Below are 22,007 nucleotides of genomic sequence, written 5' to 3'. Positions count from 1 at the left end.
ATAATATATACAGCCGAACGTATAACTTCCTGCTTTTTGGAAGTCGGTTAAAAACTACCTACTAACTGCTTATAGCATGGTAGCAACAGCCAAACGACAGTTTGCCAGTAACTTTATTTAGTCACTACTGTATCGATGTTGTTAATTATTAATTAACAACTTCGATACAAAAATGACTAATTAAAGTTACTGTAAAAAGTAATGAATTGTTATTAAGTACTTAAAATTCAAGTTGTTGTCAAGATAAGAGCTATCGTATTTATATTTTGTAAAAAGTTCATGGTGTTACGTACTTACAATAGGATAATAATAATAATAGCTCCCAACACCGGTTTCGGTGACGGTGGCCGGTTTCATTGAAACCAGGCCAGCTACACAGGAGTAATTTTATAGTGCCCTAGTGTGTGCGCAGTACACAAGAGCACTCTCTATTCCTTTACTCTCATAACCCAGTGGGACGGACGACCGACACGACTGGCGAGAGATCAGGCGCAGGACCGACTTTTTACATGCCCATCCGACGCATGGAGCATCTTACTTGTCAGACAATCAGGTGATCAGCCTGCATTGTCCTAACCAAACTTGGAAATAACATGCTTCCAACGCGGGAATCGAACCCACGACCTCCGATTCAAGAGCCGCGCTCTATACCACCAGACCACGGAGGCGTTACAATGTACTATATTAATGACATAGTCAATAGTCGTTGGGGAATGGTTGCAAAGCAGCTGTAGCTCAAAATGCATGCAATGCCTTTTATACGAGGTATAACAAAACTTAGTAATAACACTTTAGGGTGTGTATATATTAGTTTATATAAGGGGCACACCCCTTATATAAACTTTATTGTAAAGGTAGCAACTTTGAAAGAGCAATTTTTTGTGATTTGTATGGGCCAGTGCCCCAGCGTCCTGCGTCATGAATTATATTTTATTCCACACAAAAGTGAAAAAAGTTACTCTTTCAGCGCTGCTACTTTCACAGTGAACTATGTAATACAGGGGACTCATACAGACCCTAAAGTATTATAACTTAGTTTTGTTTCACTCTGTATAACGATACATATGTCGCAGCCGACTGGCTTAAATAGCCGTTCAATCAAACATCTAGCCCTTTAACTGAACAACGCCATTCAATCACACGTCTAGCTTTTATATTGAATATTTTAGTCGCTCAAAACGTTCAACACTACAGCTGATTCAAAAGCCGCCGTCTAATTGAAGTAGTTCAGCACGCACCGCTGCGGCGCTAGGTGCGTTTTATTTACAATATGGCGTTAACTAGCAGGTGTTTGAAAGAAAGAAAGTAGTTAATAAAAGTTACAAGTGTTATTAAAAAGACAAAAATTATGGAGGCACATACGAGTGAATCAAAATTTCAACAAATATTCGAGGAGAAATTACAGGATTATGAAATACATCACCAAGATATTTATTGCAATTCCATAAATAATAAATCAGATATAATTATTGTATGTGCTAAATATGTTCAAAATTAGTTAGAATACAGTTTTTTCAGCCACCCCCCCCCCCCCCCCCCCACACAGCCTGGCACAGCCCCCCGCCAAAACAAAAACAAACACAATCCAGAAAGTCCAAAAGTTGGTTAACAAAATCTCGGCGGGGTTTTAGAGGCTGGTACCACCGAGATTTTGTTGTGTGCCGTTATACGTGGCGACGCATTGATACTATGGCGCACACGTACAAGCCGCGCGCGGTGCCTTTGTATGAAGATAACTTACTTCCCCCAGGGCCCGATCTAGGGAGCCGGGCATTTGCCCAGAGCGGCAAGAATGAGGGGCGGCGAAATTGACTTATTCCTATCTTCCAACCTAGCCATCAACCACTTAAGCTTAAGAATTTTACCAGCTAACCAACCTTAAGTTTGCTAGTGGAAATATTTGAGTATTTTACTTAAATATTCCTCTCATTTTCTCCCAACAAATATGTTTCCTGTATATGTAAAGGGCGGCGAAAATGATCTTTGCCTGGAGCGGCTAAATGGCTAGATCGGGTCCTGACTTCCCCTCCTTTTATTATGACTATGGCGAGCGCACACGCACACACGTACAATGACACTTTACAATACGGTGCTAGTTCCGAATTTGCCATACACCAAAAGGGTCTTGTAGAACTGTTAAGCAATAGATAGTTGTGTTTTAATAGTATACTATATGACGCCCGCAACTCCGTTGCACCAAAATTCGTTTATCGCGCGGGAACCGTACATTTTACCGGGATGAAAAGTATATCCTTTCCCGGGACTTAAAGTCGCTCCATGCCAAATTTCAGCAAAATTGAACAGACAAAGTACAGACAGACAAACACACTTTCGCATTTATAATATTAGTAGGATGGATATATGGATTTAGGGGCATCCCCTAAAAATAATTTATTTTCACTAACTCATTTTGTAAGTAGGTATTTTATTGTCTTATGATATATATTTATATATATACGAGGGCTGCCTTTTAATAATAATAATATTAATTGGATTTCAAAAACAAAAGAAATTATTCAGATTGGTCGAATAGTCTAACGGCCGTTCCCAATATTTGATCTATCTCTGGTTTTGCCCTACTAGAGATAGGAATAGCTCACAATTGACATAAAATATATGTCTCTAATGTATTATATTGTGAGCTATTCCTATCTCTAGTAGGGCAAAACCAGAGATACATCAAATATTGGGAACCGCCGTTATTGTATCGTCTATTCAAAGGTGACAAGTCGGTTGTAAAAATGGAAATGTTAAAGGAAAATTTCCGTGCGATAATTTTTTACAACTAACGAAGTTGATTATCGCGTCTTCTGCGTTTTTAGGAGAACACTTCTGTACTTAGTTATGCAGGACCATGTCTTAGGATTATAGAATGTTGGTATTTAGAAGTTTAAAGTGGACACCACCACGACCAAAGTCAGTGACCATCCACGTGATGGTCGTCCAAAAACCATCATAACGCAAGAGAATATTGAAGCCGTGCAGCAGCTAATCCTCGAAGACCGTCATGTGATATATCGCGAAATAGAGGCATCCAAAGGCATTTCAGGGACCAGTGTCCAAAAAATCTTGCACGAAAAACTTGGAGTAAAAATGGTGATTTCCCATTAGATACCTTTTTTGCTTAGCGACGACCAAAAACAACCGAGGAGAGTCAAAGCACGTTTATAATTTGCTCAATGGTGACAAGTTTGGGATATATGTTTATGATCCGAATTCTAAGCAGCAGTCTACTGTCTGGGTCTTCTAGAATGAGCCAAAATCGACCAAAGTCATGGACTCACTGAGCACTTTAAAAAAAATTGTTAGCCTCCATTGTGACAAAGCGTGGTCACATCGCCACTATTGTACTTGTAACGGTTACCGCTGACTAGTATACCACAGCTTGTTTGCTAAAAGTCATCACCGAATTTAGAAAAAAACGATTCAAGACGTCGTATGTTCCTGGCCATGACAACGCATGTTCGCACATCGGCGGTCAAACAAAGATACTTATATTTGTGAACCCAAAACGTTGAAATTTTAGATCAACCGCCTTACAGCCCTGACTTGAGCCCTAAGGATTTTAATAAGTTCCACAAAATTAAGCAAAATCTTTGTGGCCAACGTTTAAGCTCACCTGAAGAAGCTGTTTACGCGTAAATATCGGCTATTTTTTTTTGACTACCCAACTTTGAACTGGAATAAATGTTTTAAAAACTGGTTTGAACGCATGCAAAAGCATTTTAAATATCGCGAAGAATTCTTAAAAAAACAATAAATGGTGATAATCTATTAGATTGTCTGTATTTATTCCAAACGACAAAACTTAAAAGGCAGCCCTCGTATATTATTTTCCAAGCACATACCTAAATTCTTAAATAAAAGATTGTAAAAGACATAATATTTTTAAAACTCTATAGTATATTCTGTCATCTATTTGCTCGGTAAAAACCCCTTGTATGACGTAAATATAACAAAAGGCTGTTAACATTATTGTGTTTATATTGAAATATTATGTACCTATGTGAAATGATTTTCATTTCTCATACATAATATTTTAATCATCAATTCGATCACTATAAAGGTATACATTGTGATGGGGCAATAATAATAAAGTATTGGATCCGACCATAAAATCCTGCAGGAATCGTTTTTTTTTTTTCGACACAACTAAACCTACATTAATGGATTAAATCTAACCCAACATTAATGGATTAATGTTGGGTTGCCTTGTCAAAAGTAGCCGCAAGTACCTCTAATTAAGTTGAATGTTCATGAGATAAATGCATAATTTGCATAAATTTTTTTTTAAGTAAATTTTAGATCATTTCAAAGAAAATGACGTGAGAAAATGAGGTATAAATGGTTGCCAGCTCTAAGTCGGCCGCAACCTAAGGTTGCCAACCCGTAAACAGACATAAGAATGTTCCTATAATTTTTTACAAAAATAGTAATTTTATAAATTGCAACTTAAATTGTATCACGTATTCTTTATCGTATATTAATCTTGAAGTCGATTTCTTAAAAAATGATAGTTTGGAGGTATTTGTGCTTCAACAACGATATAAAAATACATTTTAATGAAAAAAAAATACATCGTAACACTTGCTCCTAGTCTACAAATACAAATAAACTGTTTAATGACCTCGTTCTACATTTAATACTATCTTCAGAAACATTTAAATTACAATTTGATATCGTTAGTACTAAATTAAGAAACCTCCTAATCTATTTCCGTAACCAGTAATTTCAAAGTTTACTTGCGCTTGTTGCATGCTATTAAAAATGCGCTTGTCTTTGGCATTGTAGATAGTCGGGCTCCGCCCATATTAAAAACAACAACAAGAAAACACACATAACCAAAATTCAGATCTTATACCCCCTGATATCATGAACAAGCATATCGAATTGGGACTCTGATGATGGCTGACCTTTCAATTGTTATAGTTTCTAAACGTTTCTAATTATACTAATATTTTACACACCCGTATAAAAACTCTGGAATCGAGACCGCATATTTCACAGAAAGTGCAGGGCCGGATTAAACATAAGCACATTGTAGCACGTGCTCTGGAGGCACCGCACCGCGACTGTTTTCTGTGATGTGTCGGTCCGCGGACCACGACTACCTCTGGAGTCTGGAGTGAGAAATATATTTTATTACCTATACATTTAAGAACAGGGCTTTCATACATGTACCTAACATTAAATAGAAATTGAATCATAGGAAAATGGCGGACTTACGTACTTACGCAGGTCCGCCTTCTTCCTATAAATTAAATTTCTCCGATCGTTAAATTCATAAACTTATAATATACATGGTTAAATTCATGTTCAATGGAAATGATGACATTGACATAACTCGAATATCGACTTCAAATTATCGAACGTTTATGTTTAATCCATACATCATCAGCTATTAACTTTTGTATGAAGTAGTGATGAAGAATTATTGGCCAAGCCCCCAGCTCTTCAAAAAACTGAGTGTTTTTCGTCACTTGTCACCCTGAGCACTTATGACATATTAATTACTATTATTTGAAACTATCGTACACAAATTATACACGGTGTGAAGCAAAAACACTGACACTCAGCTCTCTGAAATAGGACCGGAGGAGGCGCGAGAATCTGCTACGGGCGCCGCGCTAGCTGAATCCGCAACTGAGTAATTAGTAGCTATTCTGATTTATGGGTCCAAGGCCAGATATGGAGGCGGGTTTGTCACGCGCCACCATGCCAGGGCCCCATTGGCTTATTGTACAAACCTTATCTTCAGCCGACGTCACAGCTGGTCACAACAACATCGTGTAGGTATTTACATAAAGTCACAGAGAGCTATATTAGAAGATATGCCTGAAAAATTATTGATTGATGCCTGAATATTATTGGTATTAATAGTTGGTTAATTATCCAAGAAATGCCTACGTTAGTGTCTCAGTAATTGGCTGAATCTACCTGAATTCGTTGATGATACCTACATAATATTATTGTTCTTTTGGCAATTTTTTAAGCGCAATGATTGAAGACTAAAGCAGTTTTATGACTAAGGCAATTTTTTAAGCGCAATGATTGAAGACTAAAGCAGTTTATGACTAAGTCCCAATTTCACCAACGTCTGTTAGTGTTAACAGCTTGTTAAAATGTCCTGTCTTCTCTTTCATTCATATGAAAAAAGAAAGAGCTAACGTGATACTAATTCGAGCATTAACTTTAACAGTCGTTGGTGAAATTTGGTCTTAAGCAGTTTTCGCGTTGTTAAATGTTATAGCATCGTTCATTATTACATACATATAGGTACCATCGAGGAAATTAATTCCTAGTTGACAGACTTACGTCATTTGGTCGGCTTATGTCAATTCAATGGTTGTGATCCGGATGGGTTTGACCACAGTATAGCAATATTAGGGGATATGTCATATTGCTATACTGTGGGTTTGACTTAACGCGACCAAATTACTATAATAGGTCCGCCATCTGCCTAGGAATGAACTTCTCTGATAGTAAAAACTTATTTTACCGAGTCTAAACTCGTAAAATAAGTTAAGTAGTAAATTAATAATTAACGTCTAATTAGGCCTAGTCCTTAGACACTATGTATGTAGAGTGTTTATAATGATTATAATATTATTATAATGAAATTTTGAGTAAACTGAGGTCTACCAAAATCTCAATGGCAAATTAATTTCGTTCTCAGTTTCTCCGCGGGACTTTGGTGGCGCAAACTATAAATGAAACTCAATTATTATAGCAATAACCCAAAATGGCGCCGCTGGCGTTCATATACGATATTATTGTATCTTTTTATTTAGGCATATTGTAAAATCAAAGCTAACCTTGAATTGATATGGGACTAATTATAATTATTTTAACATAATATTACGGCGCATAGTGCATACCTACCTACCTACGTTATGGGGGCCCGGGGCAGTATACAAAATATACATAATCAATAATAATATTAGTCGTAAACTAAATAGGTATATATTATTATCAGATACGTGGAAGAGCCATGCTTCGGCACGAATGGGCCGGCTCGACCGGAGAAATACCACGTTCTCACAGAAAACCGGCGTGAAACAGCGCTTGCGCTGTGTTTCGCCGAGTGAGTGAGTTTACCGGAGGCCCAATCCCCTACCCTATTCCCTTCCATACCCTTCCCTTCCCTACTTAAAAGGCCGGCAACGCACCTGCAGCTCTTCTGATGCTGCGAGTGTCCATGGGCGACGGAAGTTGCTTTCCATCAGGTGACCCGTTTGCTCGTTTGTCCCCTTAAATCATAAAAAAGATAGAACGATTATTGGTATACTTATTATATCTGAGCGAAGTGATAACGTATTTAATAGTAATAATAAATAATGAAATTTATTATCACAAAAATAAGCCAAAATTATTAATTACTGTTTTTGATAGAGTATTAATTTACCTACATACCAAGCCAAGCTCATAATAATAGGTACTCCTCTGTTTTATTATGTTTTAAAGGGATGATCAAAAACACGATTTACAAAAAATGCATTTATTGACTTAGGTATGTAGCTTTGGCGGGCTGATTGTCGTAGCCAAGTTTTCTTAAGTCTTTCGAGACCATCGTCATCCGTAGCTCTACCGTCCCGTAAGAAGAGGTCCGGATCACTGAAATGATTAAGTGATAATAAAAAGCTCACTTTATGATTGGGACTACAACCCCATAAAAGGTCATTAATATATTTTACGCAGGGAGAATCGAGTCAAAAGTTGAGAGTCTACATAGAGTTACATTTAACTCTGTGTACTCTTGACTCTGCAACCCTTTATAGCAACAATAAATAAAAGTATGCATGCTAAATTCAACCATTTATTTGCTGACTGTACTATCGAGAAATTGATTCATTCAGAACCCTGAACCTACATAATTTGTTCGGGCTATGTCAACTCCAGCCTATAAAATATGACATTTAACTAAACTTAAATATTTTAATCCATATCTATGACTTCTAACTAGCAAAGACTAGATTACAATTTTTACTACAGGCAACACTTACAATAGCTATCCTTGCCGTTCGCCAGCATCTTTGGGTCAGCCAACTCCGGGTTTTTGCCAGTGGCCCACGCCAACCACTCCCCCAGTACAGTGGCGGAGCGCGGACAAATCAGCGGTGCAGTTAGCTGCTGTGTGCCTGGCGCAGGGGGCAACAAGAACAGGGCGTAGCCACGTAAACAGTCCCCTGTTAAGCTGTTCCTAGCGCGGACTGTTGTGATGAGCTGCGGCCCTGAAAATATAACAACAACTTTAGAATAGAAAGACTTGATCATTAGTTAACAAAACGTAATGTGCCGTTTAGATTTAGTCATTTAGCCCTGTCGGGCTGGGCAGCGCGAGAATGTAAATAGGCACATGCGATGCCGCTCGTCATGCCGCTGCGGCTGCCCGACGCGTCAAGTATGTAGAGGGCTCACTCGCGTCGTTAATGCCTTCACGGCAATATTGCCGGCAGCGCCAGGAGCAGCGGCGCGACGGTGGCTGAATTTAAACATCTCAAAACATAAAAATCTTACATCCATACACATTCGTACTACCGAACGTCATTTCTACTGGCATATTAAAAACCACTCGCTCTGGGTCACTTCCAAATCTGGCCATCTGGCTCACACCAGAGCTTAGACCAGAAATGGGGTCCCAATCTGGTCCCCAAGTAACTTCATAGTGCAAATACAGTTGGTCGTCAAATACACCCGCAGGAAACCTAACAAACTCTATGTGACCACTAAAAGATACTAAGAAGTTGGTAAGATCGTTTTCATTCATAGCTGATAGCCTGTTATAATGCTATTCAGATTTTTAAAGCATCGTGCTTCGCAAAATAAAGTGTTTTTCTCACTTTTTACTAAAGCAAGATAGAGTAAACAAAAACAAAAGTAACCATGACAACCAATGTTACCACAACCAAAATATTTCTGTCGATTTTACCAAATTATGCCAAAATGACCAAAAATAGTATTTACAACAACTAAACTTGAATTAAAATTCTTCTGATAATGTTAATAAATCTTTAAACTAAAAAATATATAAAAATAGATAAAATTTTAAATAATCAGTATGCGTAAAAATATTGTCTATGGTAGAATATTTTTCCTGGATTTTTCTGCATGTTTCATGTTTCCGTTGTGCTGTTTTACCTACCTACGCCGAATGTTTACAAAGTTGTCAAAAGATGGCGCTCGACAAGCTTTCAAAATCCGAATCGGCCACCATTGTTGGATGTGATCCTTGTGCATAGTTTCATTTGATTTGCATTTTTTCTCTAAGTTAATAGTAATATTGTGAACGTATTTCGCAAAAAATAAGCGTGCAAAAGCTAAAGGCATGAGATAGGAGTGTAAATACATCAAATCGAGTGTACAATCAAAGAATAAACGCATTCAAAATGTCACAAGAAGTGAGCTTCGGATTCGTGAACACCATACCGTACGAGAAATAAATGTGCTTTTATGTGAAATTAGTGTAAAAACCGCAGTGTACAGGTGCTATATTCTTATGTTGTGGATAATCGTTATCGCTAATCGCGAGGACAACAACGTGTTTCTATGAAAACACCTGAGAAGTTTCTGTACACGTCGTAAGGGAGTGTAGTTACGCGGGCGAAGCCTTCATTTGCCGGTATCATTATGGTGGATTGAGTTAATTGTTTGCGGTGGAAAAGAAGCTCGAACACGCGGATCGGAGCGCCGAGCGGGTCGCACGCACGATGTCCGGCGGGTCGCAGCACAACCCCAACGGGAGGCAATCGCAGCTCGGCTCGGGATGGAGTCCTTTGCAGGTGCTGATTATTTGTTTGCTTTCAAATTTCAATGCTCAAACGTAACAAAGCGTTCGCGAAAATTTCGCGACAGCTGCATAATCATCAATATAAAATTGATGTGGCTCCTATTTATTCGTATTATGTTCGAATATAATAAACATTCGATTTTAAAATGTATAATCACAGCATGTTTTCATTCAGTTTCGTAGTGGTTTTGTGTGCTTATGAGAATCAGCTGTTTGGACTATAATCTACATAAAATGACCTTTCTACTCACACATTATCATAAACAAGAGTTGCCATAATAATAAAATAAACAATAAAAATAACACTACATTACATTTTATCGCTTACATAATTTTATTTGTGTTTTATTCTATGAATTAATCATATTATATTTAATTACACTTATTGAAACATTGTATTCACATTAATGTTAAAAATAAAATAAGCAAAAAAAATATTGCATGTTTCTTATAGGAAGAACATTTTTCCTTCTAAGAACACTAATATTCATGTCCTGAATGAACAAAGTAGTACATTTATTTTGTGACTCATAAAATTATATCTCACATGCTATATATAAAACTTTGCTATTATTGTGTTCCAGAAACCAAGTTACTATTTCTAGACCAATTTTATAAAAATATTCTAATACACAGTACATCCAAAACAATTATGGACATCAGGTATTATAATTGACTATTATAAGTTTATATTAAAATAGGAATGATGTTCTCATACTGTATAACTGTTGTAATGTAACATTGTTTTCATTATCTGTTTAGAGGAAAAAAGATATTTAAATATTCTCCATATAATAATTATGTTGCAATCTTTTATTTAACATAGTAACCAGCAATAAGATAATTTGCACAATACATAATAAAAGCACCAAAATATACATGCAAATATAAACTATAAATGGACAAAATATGGACAGTAAAAATTGTAAAAACACTGAGTTTATCGGATGTGGTTAATGATTAATGCACTGATAAATATTATTTCCTCACTTTCCGAGTATCACAAACAACTAAAAGTATGATCTGTTGCTCGTCTCTCACCACAATCAATGAAGTACATTAGAAAATTTAGTTTGTTATTATTTTTAGCAATATTTCGCGAAAACAACTTCCACCTTTAAGTAAATGAGTGAGTGTACGCATAGGCATGCGTACAGCACCTCCCTCCTCCCACACTGCCTATGCGTACACTCGCATGCAAGAACTTGCAAACACCACCACCACACAAGCAATAATGTTGGCAAATCCGTGCAAGGCCCCTCACCACCATGCAGGTTGAAAACCTCGACGCGCGTTTCGCCCCAACACCGGAGCATCCTCAGGATGTAGACTCTACGACAACGTCCGTTAAGTGACTTAACTTAAGTGATAACAAACTAAATTTAAACTATGGATTTCCGCAAAGTAACGCCTGATTCCATTAACTAAGTACATTAGAGCCTCGTTAATCCGGAGAGAGAGAATCTTTACAAATTGTCGAAGCATCCGGATTTTGTATGCAATATCAATTAATGTTAATTAAACACATGTTTAACCTTAGTTTCTTTAATTAATTTTTAAATTTTAGCATTTAAAAGACAAAATGTACATGTTCATAATTACAACCAAGTAAGAACAAGATCAGTAAGTTAAAATAAAACATTAGTTGAGTAATCCTTTTTTAGAAAGGTAATACTCTTCTGTTTATATTTTTCGCACTTCATTTCGAAAGCCTGGTCTCTAAGTTGACGGAGAAACATAACTTCTTGGCTATCAAATTTGTTATCTTCAGCCCATTTTACAGCGATCACCGATCAAGCGGGAGTCCGGATTACCGAGGCCCTACTGTATTTACCTCATATTATTATATTTGTTGCTGTACTAGATGATGCCCGTAATTCCGTTGCGCTAAAATACGTTTTTCACGAGGTTACCATTCATTTTTCCAGAATAAAAAGTATCTTATGTCCTTTCCCAGGCCTCAAATATTTTTCCAAATTTCAGCAAAATCTGTGGTTTGGGAGTGAAGAGGTAACAGACAGACAGACACATTTTTGCATTTATAATATTAGTATGGACTATGGATATGCATTTATCTAATATATTATAAAAATAAGTCGGGTTTTCCTTCCTGACGCTATAACTACAGAATGCACAAACCAATTTCCGCGGTTTTACATTCGTTGGAAAGGTCTCGGGCTCCGTGAGGTCTATAGAAAAAAATGACAGAAAAAAACTTCAAGAGAAAAGCAGGAAAACAGGGAAAATCATTTTTCACAGCGCCATCTCTGATACATAGCATGTACTACAACGGCGCCAGTATATGTGATTGTCCCTCACGAAAATAAGTAGGTACGTTTCATTTTGAAGCGCGATAGAACCGATTTCCACGCGGGCGGAAAGCTAGTTCATATTAAAATTGATCAAAAGGAAATATACATCAACCCACTTAAAAAAATACACTGTTTTCTACAAAAGACATAGATGTACAATGTTTTGTCAGATGTTACAAAAGTTACTTCACACACAAGGACTAAATATTGCATGACTATAACATCCTGCAATTTCACAATTTGTATGTACTTGTATTTTTTCCTTATTAATTATTTCTAGTATCAATATAGAAAGTAGATAAAAACCTATTCTCAGGCCTAACAAATGTACGTACAAAATTTAATTAAAATCGGTTGAGCCGTTTTGGAGGAGTTCGGCCACAAACACTGTGACTTAAGAATTTTATACATCCATATCCATACTAATATTATAAATGCGAAAGTGTGTCTGTCTGTCAGTCTGTCTGTTACCTCTTTTCGCCCCAACCGCTGAACCAATTTAGCTGAAATTTGGTATGGAGATACTTTGTGTCCCAGGGAATGTCTTTCCCTGGGACACAAAGTATCTCCATACTTTGTGTCCCAGGACATAGGATACTTTTTATCCCGGAAAATGTACGGTTCCCGCGCGATAAATGAATTTTGGCGCAACGGAGTTGCGGGCGTCATCTAGTTAGATATTAATGAGAGTTTTATCGTTTTAAACACTAACCGCCGTACTCAGAGACATTTAATTACGATTAACCTTCAATTTAATGAAGAGTTTGACATAATGTATGTGGCTTATTAAAATTTTGAATTAATTACATTTAAGTAATTAATGTACCACTCTGACTGTAATTAAATGTCTCTGAGTGCCGTACTCAGGTGAGAGCGGCAGTGATTAATATTGTTGTGGGTCACATTTTGATTACTGATCAGCTGCGTATGTACTTCTTCTTCTTCTTTTAAAAATGGCCGCCTCGGTGAGTTGCCAATGTCAGAGTGGCTTAAAGGACTTACCATCGAGGAAGTTGATTACTATGCAATTGACAGACCAACGTTATTTGGTCGAATATGTCAATTCAATGTTAATTGTGATCTGTCAGCTGGGTTTGACGTAATGCAACCAAACTACTTAGGTCCCCGATTTGCATAGGAATCAACTTCTCTGATAGTACTTGTTTTTTTTTTTGACATAACAAGCGTGCGTACCAGTTGCAGGTGGCGAATCTCCTGGCGCGAGTGCCGCAAGCGCACATGGCGTCAGATCGCGGCGTGACGTGGCACACCCCGACACCACCACCGCACTTGTACCACGTGCCCGCTCCGTCACCACCGGATCCGTTGCAGCTTGGTACAATAATACCAAACTGTATGCAGGTTAGTACAATAGTACCAGTAAATGAAAGAATTTTATTATGAGTATGTTATTATATACTCATAATGAACTTATTTCATTTAATTAAGCTTAGGGCCATACCTCACCGAGATGCCATAGCGACGTGGCCAGCGACGGGATAGCTAGTTTCCTTTTATTATTTGGCAAGATTTTGAGATTTTTCTCAATTTGACCTTAGATTTGGTCATGTCATGTCCTGTCATGACCGCGCCTGCGTCGCCATGGCAGACTGGGTCGCCAATGTTACTCTGTTACAGCACTGTTATTATAATATTATTATTACCAGCGTCGTAAAAAGATGAAACATATATATATTATCGGTCATCTTTTGTATCCAACCGAAGCCAAAGCGGTGGTTTTCTCAAACTCTATGACGATTTAAGAAAATACCCTAAAAATGTTCAATAATTATTATCTGAGGGTGTGACTAAATCATTTGATGAATTATTAAGTTTATGTCGGAATGATTTAACTTTGGCGACTGAGTGAGTGACGGAGCATACAAACACGTACAAACAACTTGCAACGTCGCCAGGTAGCCAGCGTCACCAGTCGCCGCATGCGGAGCGGTCGACTCTGGCAACTTGGCAACGTTGCCAGTCGGTCGCCAAGTAAGTTTGTCGTAATACATCTCATAAGAACTTGTTGACGACGTCGCTGGCCCCATGGCAAATCGAACTTTTAAGCGGGCCCTAGACCATCATTTTTTTTTGCCCAATATCACGTATTGCCCAATATTATGGACGGTCTAGGGTTTATATTGAACGTACCCACCTTTCAATATTTTTGTAGGTTTCTGCCTTATCTGCCTCATAGTAAAAGGAGGGGAAGTAAGTTATCTTCATACAAAGGCACCGCGCGCGGCATGCATGTGTGTGCCATAGTGTCAATGCGTCGCCACGTACGGCACACAACAAAATCTCGGCGGTACCAGCCTCTAAAACCCCGCCGAGATTTTGTTGTATGCCGTACGTGGCGACGCATTTTTTCACAACATACAGCCGTTGAAAATTGAAATTACGCTCTAATTAAAAAAAAATCATTAATGACTACTCCATGATATCAGAATGTGTTCCATTTCTTTCCTAGTCTCGATCTTTTGATTCATTTTATTTTCCATACCTTTATCAGTTTACTTTCATACCTGTTTTTTTTTTTACTTTCATACCTGTTTTGCACTTTCATGTCTGTTTTTTACTTTCATACCTGTTTTATTTCATGCATCATCATTCATCACACTAACACCGTGGTACCCGGTACACGCAGGATGTGTTGTTGCAGGTGATGAAGGGCGCCGGCGACTCGGTGTTCCGGCACACGGCGACGCCGCCCGACCACTACCGACACACGCCGACCCCGCCCGACAACCACACCATGAGGTAATTGCTTACTTCTATATGTAACGCTCAAAGACCGAAAACGCTCAGTGAGCGGAAAAATAGCTCTCAACGCGTTGTGGTCACAGTGAAACAGCCACGACGCGCAATTCGCGTTGTGGCTCTAATGAAAACGGCCACGACGCGGTGTGGCTGTAATGAAAACGGCCACGACGCATTCTGGCAATCACAAAAAGACCATTTAACGCGAAATTCGTATCGTGGCTGATATGCTATTCGTTTTTTAGGGTTCCGTACCCAAAGGGTAAAAACGGGACCCTATTACTAAGACTTCGATGTCTCCGAATCTGTCTGTGTGTCTCCAGGCTGTAACTCAACAAATACTAAAAACATAACAAATTAAATATTTAAGGGGGGCTCCCATACAACAAACGTGATTTTTTTGCACTTTTTTGCTCGATATCAATAGCGGCAATACATAGGCACTTGAAATATTTACGAAATACTCAGTTTTATTTGTAATTTAATAATTTATAATAAAATTTAAATAATTAGGGGGGGCTCCCATACAAAAAACACTATTTTCAGCCTGTTTTTGCTCTATTGTGGTACAGAACCCTTCGTGCGCGAGTCCAACTCGCACTTGGCCAGTTTTCTTGATTTGTTCTTGATTGATTAATTTGTTTGGTGCAACGTTGTTGCGGGCAACTAGTAGTATTATATGTATTTAAATTATATAAATTAAAAATAAAACTATCAAAAATCAAAAAATATATATTTTTTTTTATTATTTATCGAGATCAGATTACTTTATATTAAAAAAAAAACAACAACAAACATGGCACATGGCACAATATTATTTTGTTATTAGTATAGTTAATAGTACACAGTATAACACTACATAATTATCTGTGTCCTTAAAATCAAACTTGGTCAACACAGAGCGTAAAACGTGGAAACTTGCCACTTGGTACTGTATGGATGCTCCTGAATTTATATCTATAAGCCATTTAAATTTGGAACAGGCAACTCAACACCGCGGCAAGTGTGTGAATTCAATAGATTCAGTAGTTGACGGACCTACGTCATTTGGTTGGATAATGTCGATTCAATGTAAACTGTAATCTTTAGGCTGGGTTTGACATAACTCGACCAAACTACGTAGATCCGCCATCTGCCTCTGAATCAACTTCTCTGATAGTTACATACTATCAGAGAAGTTGATATCTTTGTGTAGAAAATAAATTATAATTTTACCAGTTTTGATACAATCATTATGGTGTAGTTTGAAATCATAAATATAGTATGGGAGCCCAAGAGGGGATTTCGACATGCTCGAGCGTGTCAGATTAAGCTTGTATAGGCTTCCGACATGACTGTGTCTAGTTGTCATGGTATAGAAATCAGATTTCTTACGTGGTGGGTTCAAAAAAGTTATTTTAGAATATTGAAATGTCATCGGATTTGTCAGATTAAGATGTTTAGTATACCCCAAAGAAGCTTCCACATAAAGCACTGACGATTTAAAGGTTAGATGAACCTGTAGGGATATACTAAAATTAAAAGCAAAATCAAGTTTCATATTTTCCTAACTAAACTTCGCAGATATTTTATGTTGCACTAAACTAAATGATTTAGGCCTTGTTGTCTTAAATCTTGTTATAATTTACCTAAATAAGCAATTTTCTACTTTTAAAATGGCTGCAGTTTCTGAACTTACCGCTAAAATAAATAAAAAACGCTCTTATTATTTGTTTTGTCAGTTTTACCTAACGTAAAAAGCCTACCAGGTCTCCATGACGCTCGAGTAACTAGGTATACAAAATAGCACTCTGGGCTCCCCTACTACAAGTGTGTGTTGTTTTTCAGACACACCCCGTCTCCCGGTGTGAAGTTCATCGCGCCGATTTCGGCAGACATGTTCCCGCTACTACCCGGACGAGGTGACTTACATTCTTTTTTTTTTTTTTTGTAATATAAAATATTTTTGTAATGTAATATAAAATAAGGCAAACAAGCAACCTGATAGAAAGCAACTACCGTAGCCCATGGACACTCGCAACATCAGAATAGATGCAGGTGCGATCCCGGCCTATAAATTTTATGGGCCTTGTCAGATCTGGATTTGGCCAAGGCCTATGGGCGGCAGCGTCCATACTCATAAAAAATATAAATCCGGCCCTGGGCCTTTTACATTCAGCCCCTCCCCTGCTCCTTACGCTGCCGGTAATATTGCCCTGAATACAAGCAGGCAGTAACGACGCGAGTGAGCGTTTGCACTCAGCCCTCTACGTACTTGCCCCGTCAAACAGCGGCAGCGGCATGACGAGTGCGGGTGACTATTTACATTCTCGCGTTGCCCACTTCCCTGCTCACTTCCCTGCTCACTTCCCTGCTCACTTCCCTGTCCAAAAGGGCTGAATATAAATGCAGCAATAGAACTTCAACGATCTTAATATAGAAGTACAATCTTCCTTCGACCTAGTTACCTATCTATTGAGTGACATAACAGCGGCAATAGTTGCGATACGCGACATTATAATATCATTGTATTACTTTACTACTATTATATTACTTACTTAATAATAATATATACATATTATTATGTGCTAAACTTTGTAATCATGGATGTATGGATTTGGTATTATTTCACGCTCACGTCGAACGAGTTGGTATCTCATTGATGATGTCCTGTCGTTTTCCTTTGCCATCCACTTCTTTATAAAAAAAAATAGTTTTTTTTTTTAAATTTCCACTATCGTCACAGATAAAGCCCCCCGCGACTCGGAGTTATACCCGCGCGGCGGCGTCGACCTGAGCGTGCGCGGCGCCAACGGCTCCCCGGCGCCGCCCCCCGCGCCCGCCCCGGCCACGCCCACCGCCCCCGCGCTGTCCGTGAGAGATGCGCCCACTATCAACAGGTAAATTGACTGCTTACTGGCTAGGCGATCTTGCGACCGGTTGCTGGCGTTTGACAGTAGACGTTGTACATACAATGCTGTCAAATATTTCGTATATAAAATTGGTTGTTTTAATGTAACAAGTCGTAAATATTATGTAAAGATCGCCTTTGTAAGTATTTGCATAGTTCTTTAAACGGGATAAAAAACATGACAACATTGTTTCCAGTCTGATAGCTCGCGCGGCGCCGCACGGTCGCGCGGTGCACGCGCGCGTCGATGCGCTGCTGGAGCGGCTGTCTGCGGCGCCGGCGTCCCCGCACTCCGTCATAGTACACCCGCGAGTGCACACGCCCAGCCCGCCCAGCTCCAACGAGGTAAGTGACACAGACACATTGGACGCCTGTCGCCTTCACATTAAGTCGCGAGTAGTGCGGCAGCAGCGCTACTCGCGACTTAATGTGAAGGCGTCCGTATACTTACAGTTTTACTAATATACATTTGTCACAGAGATGGAAACACACGCAATGTTTTTTCTGAAAGAATTATAAACATTTAATGACCAATATTATCTTGACAAAAATGATGTTATGGTCTAGTTATTCTAATCACAAACGATTATATAGATGGAGAAATGGGCTTATACAATGGCAATAAAATTTTCAGGACTCGGCCGACTCGTGCGGCGCGCCGCCCGGCTCGAAGCGGAAGCGGAAACCGGAGCGCACGATACGCGTGCCGGTGCCGGCGCCGGAGCGCGCGCCTTCCCCGCCGCCGCCGCCCGCCGAGAATGGCGACGCGCACGCCCCGCCTCCGCCCCACCCCGCGCACGCGCCGCCCTCCCCCTCGCCCCCGCCCCCGCGCCGCGCCCGCTCCGGCTCCGCGGAGACCATCGACGACATCGCCGCCATGATCGCCGGCACCGACCCCGCCCCCGTGCCCGCGCCGCCGCCGCCGCCCGAGCCCGACGCTCCCGCCACCGTCGACAAGCTCGAGAGCGTCCTCGCCAGCCCCGAGCCCGAGAAGTCGCCTAAGTCCCCGCCCAAGTCGCCCGAGAAGCCGAGCGCCGAGCCCCCGCCCACCGCCGCCGCGCCGCGCCGCCGGAGCGCCCGCACCTCCAACGAGTCCACCAACGTACCCGTGGAGTCCCCCTCCGAGGCGAAGCCCGCGGAGCCCGAGGCGGCGGCCCGGAGCGCGGACCCCGTCTCGGCGAGCTTGATCGAGGTCGAGAAGCAGCTGGAGAGCATGTTCGCGGGCATCGACGAGCCCGGCGAGAAACCGCCCGCGGCCGAAGTCGAAGAGAAGAAGCAGACGGCGAAGGCGAGGAAGCGCAGAAAATCTGCCCCCACCAAGGGCGAGAAGAAGGCGTCGAAGCGGACGAGCCGCGCCAGCACCGGCGACGAGAGGAGGAAGGTCGCGAGGAAGAAGGGCGCGGAGAAGAAGAAGAAGGACGGATCCGTGAAGGACGCGTACGCGTACGACTCCGGCAGCAACGCCAGCTCGAGCCGGTCTAGAGGGCCGTATATACAAGTGAGTCAAGTATTTTTATACTGTGTAATAGGCATGATGGTTATTTTTTTCCGTTATAATATTAGCAACTTGTGAATTAATAATTTTGAAACAGAAATTAAAATTTATACAACATCACAGAAGTCATCAAACATTACGATTTCTAGATCGTGGGACCGCGGGATTCCCCGGTATCGGTCGCAGTAGTGAACGCTGCGGCGGGCGCGAACGATGAGGCCCGGGGGGACGAGTGGCGGAACGGTCTCCGTGCTCGTGGCCTCCACGCGAGCACCCTAGGGCTCCGGTACGACGCGTCCACGCCTGACGCCTCCTGGCTGTGTGCGTTCTGTGAACGAGGACCACATTACAGTGGACTGGGAGACCTATTCGGCCCGTATGCGCTAGATACGGAGTGTGATGAGTACAGGTATGTTATATTGTGAGGTCAGTTTGAATGTCCACATAAAACAGTTGTGTTCACCATAGTTTCACAGCTAGTAATCTTTCTAAGATTTTTATTAACAACTTGTAAATAGAATTGTTATGACTAGAGTGACCAAATGTTTATAATCTTCTTAATGTGGTACAGTTTTTTTTATCTTGCGATTTGTATCTCTTAAATTTTTAATTTTGAAATTCTTAACGAGGCTTACGACGCATATATTCCAGCTTTATAAGGATTGTTATGGCTAGAATACAATGGTATTAATCACAATAAAGTCATACAATAAATTAAGTGTACCCTTCACAGTCATCTCTTTAACTTTCAGGTCGATGGACGAAGCATCGAAGCGTCGCTTCGCGTCGTCGTCGGGTGGTGCGGAGGTGTGGTTTCACGAGGCGTGCGGCGTGTGGGCGCCGGGGCTGCTGGCGGCGGGCGCGCGTATATGGGGCCTCGCACCGGCGGTGTGCAACGCGCGAGCGGCCCGCTGCGGGACGTGCACACGCGCCGGCGCCGCAATATCGTGCGCGACGCGCGCCTGCCCCGCCGCCGCGCACTACCCCTGCGCGACCGCGTGGACGCTCCGCGACGACTTCCGTGCGCTGTGCCCGCGACACGCCGACTCGCAGTGATGAGTGACTAGTGCGTGAAGTGTGACCGCGCGATCCCGTTACCTGATTCTGTGACGCTCAGCAGCGACCACTCTGTCGAAGCTCGGACGAGTTACCTGTGATCGTGGACGTGACAGAGATGCTTAGTGTTAATAATATTACTCATTATGGTATTAGTACGGAGAGTATATTGAATGCTTTGATTTGGTGTACTTATTAATTGATATTTATATATTTTGGACCTAAGACACCGGTGTGCATCTGATGATGGAATCTCTAGGAAGGGGCTCTCGGATGTAGGTATCGTTATGTAGTTTGTTGTAGCTAGACGAGCCGACTGTGTATGTGACGGTAGAGTATTGCGACATACCTCAACCTCGGGATTAGAAAACGCCCATCACGTTGGGTGTTCTGATGCCAAATCGTGAATTTATCGTACTATATTTTATCGAAAATCTTTTATAATGTTTTTACATGTGCACAAAATATTTTGCCAATATTTTTATGGTACTCGTAGTGTTTCTTATCTGTGTGATATACGGCTTGTGTTACTTTCGTATTTATTTATTTTTGAGTAGTAGTACTCATTATGTTAAATGAAATCTCAATGATTGATTTTCAGCAAGATAATCATACAAAAGTTTTGATTATTGTAATCAAAGTATATATTTTATAGTACTGGTATATTTCAAATTTAATTGGGGGAAAGTTATAATATTATATAAAAAGTGGGCCAAATATACCTAGCAATATTTTTAATTTTAATTTATGAAATTCACATTTCATTCAGAAAACACATATTTTACAATTTGAATTCCATAAATTTTACAGTATATTAAGTAACACTTTTCTCTAAGTAACACTAATTCCCTAAATATATCTGATACATAACTAAAGTACATAGTATTCTTTGAATGATGCTTGCCATAAAATAAAGCATAATATGCAGGAAAGACTGCATAATAAGATAATTTTACTGTTTTTTTTTATCCAATATACTGTAATTTAAAATGTCTTCTACAAACTTCCAAGCAGCCCAATATCAATTATACCCTAATTATTGTCATTAGATGTAATATAGCAAAGTGTAGATAATTCCTTTGTTACACATCTAGAATGTATCAGAGTATGTGTACAGGTTAGCGGCTAGCGTTAGACAGAATTCGCTTGTAAATATAGACGTAATGTATAGACGCATCAGAACACCGTCTTAGCGGACAACAGTATTTCAGTAGGGGCTATCTCTATGTAATTTTAAATAAAACATATTTATTGGCGTTTAACAATACAACGAAAATTCTCAACTTCTTATCAATGAATCAATGCATTGTTTTTAACTAGAGAATTTCAACCCACCCACAGAATGATACGCTTGAAATTAAGAACTGAAAAGTTTGCATTAACTATAAACCTGTAAGAGCCCCTACACACCTTTTGGTGATTACAACTGAAGAGGGCCTCCACACTATTCAGAACAAACTCACGAAAGTATATTTTATAAGAAATATGTTAAATCAAAAATCGGATTTGTTTTAAAATTTCTATCATTATTTATCAAAAATAAAAAGGTTTTTTCTGAAGAGTTTTATTTCATTTGCCAGTTTTCCTTTTTATGTAGGGGCCTTACAGTATGTACCAATGTTACCATCTACAACTATAATTTATAGAAGAATTATTATTATTGTGACTACAATAATAATAAATTGAGTAAACTTGGCAATAAATTAT

The 22,007-nt window shown here is 39.9% G+C and overlaps 2 protein-coding genes across 3 annotated transcripts; one reads left to right on the top strand and one right to left on the bottom strand.

Moving 5' to 3' along the window:
• Window positions 1–7,482: 7,482 nt before the first annotated feature.
• On the bottom strand, window positions 7,483–8,855 carry LOC121732433 (B9 domain-containing protein 1). Its single transcript, XM_042122308.1, has 3 exons — window positions 8,518–8,855; window positions 8,004–8,231; window positions 7,483–7,614 (listed from the first exon to the last, which is right to left on the bottom strand). The coding sequence occupies exons 1-3, from the start codon at window positions 8,765–8,767 to the stop codon at window positions 7,499–7,501; spliced, it is 594 nt and encodes a 197-aa protein (XP_041978242.1). The 5' UTR covers window positions 8,768–8,855; the 3' UTR covers window positions 7,483–7,498.
• A 348-nt stretch (window positions 8,856–9,203) lies between these two features.
• On the top strand, window positions 9,204–20,694 carry LOC121732432 (uncharacterized protein CG5098-like). 2 transcript variants are annotated; one of them, XM_042122307.1, is made up of 9 exons: window positions 9,204–9,779; window positions 13,303–13,461; window positions 14,762–14,859; window positions 16,687–16,760; window positions 17,585–17,738; window positions 17,947–18,094; window positions 18,384–19,247; window positions 19,394–19,653; window positions 19,997–20,694. In XM_042122307.1, the coding sequence occupies exons 1-9, from the start codon at window positions 9,708–9,710 to the stop codon at window positions 20,298–20,300; spliced, it is 2,133 nt and encodes a 710-aa protein (XP_041978241.1). In that variant the 5' UTR covers window positions 9,204–9,707; the 3' UTR covers window positions 20,301–20,694. The 2 variants fall into 2 exon arrangements, with proteins under 2 accessions (XP_041978241.1, XP_041978240.1); XM_042122306.1 differs by having other exon boundaries at window positions 13,297–13,461.
• The last annotated feature ends 1,313 nt before the right edge of the window (window positions 20,695–22,007 follow it).

Source organism: Aricia agestis, chromosome 12 (assembly GCF_905147365.1).
Source record: "Aricia agestis chromosome 12, ilAriAges1.1, whole genome shotgun sequence".
NCBI classification, from domain to species: domain Eukaryota; kingdom Metazoa; phylum Arthropoda; class Insecta; order Lepidoptera; family Lycaenidae; genus Aricia; species Aricia agestis.
Note: the sequence above shows the minus strand (reverse complement) of the source record. Positions and strands in the feature narration are given on the sequence as shown.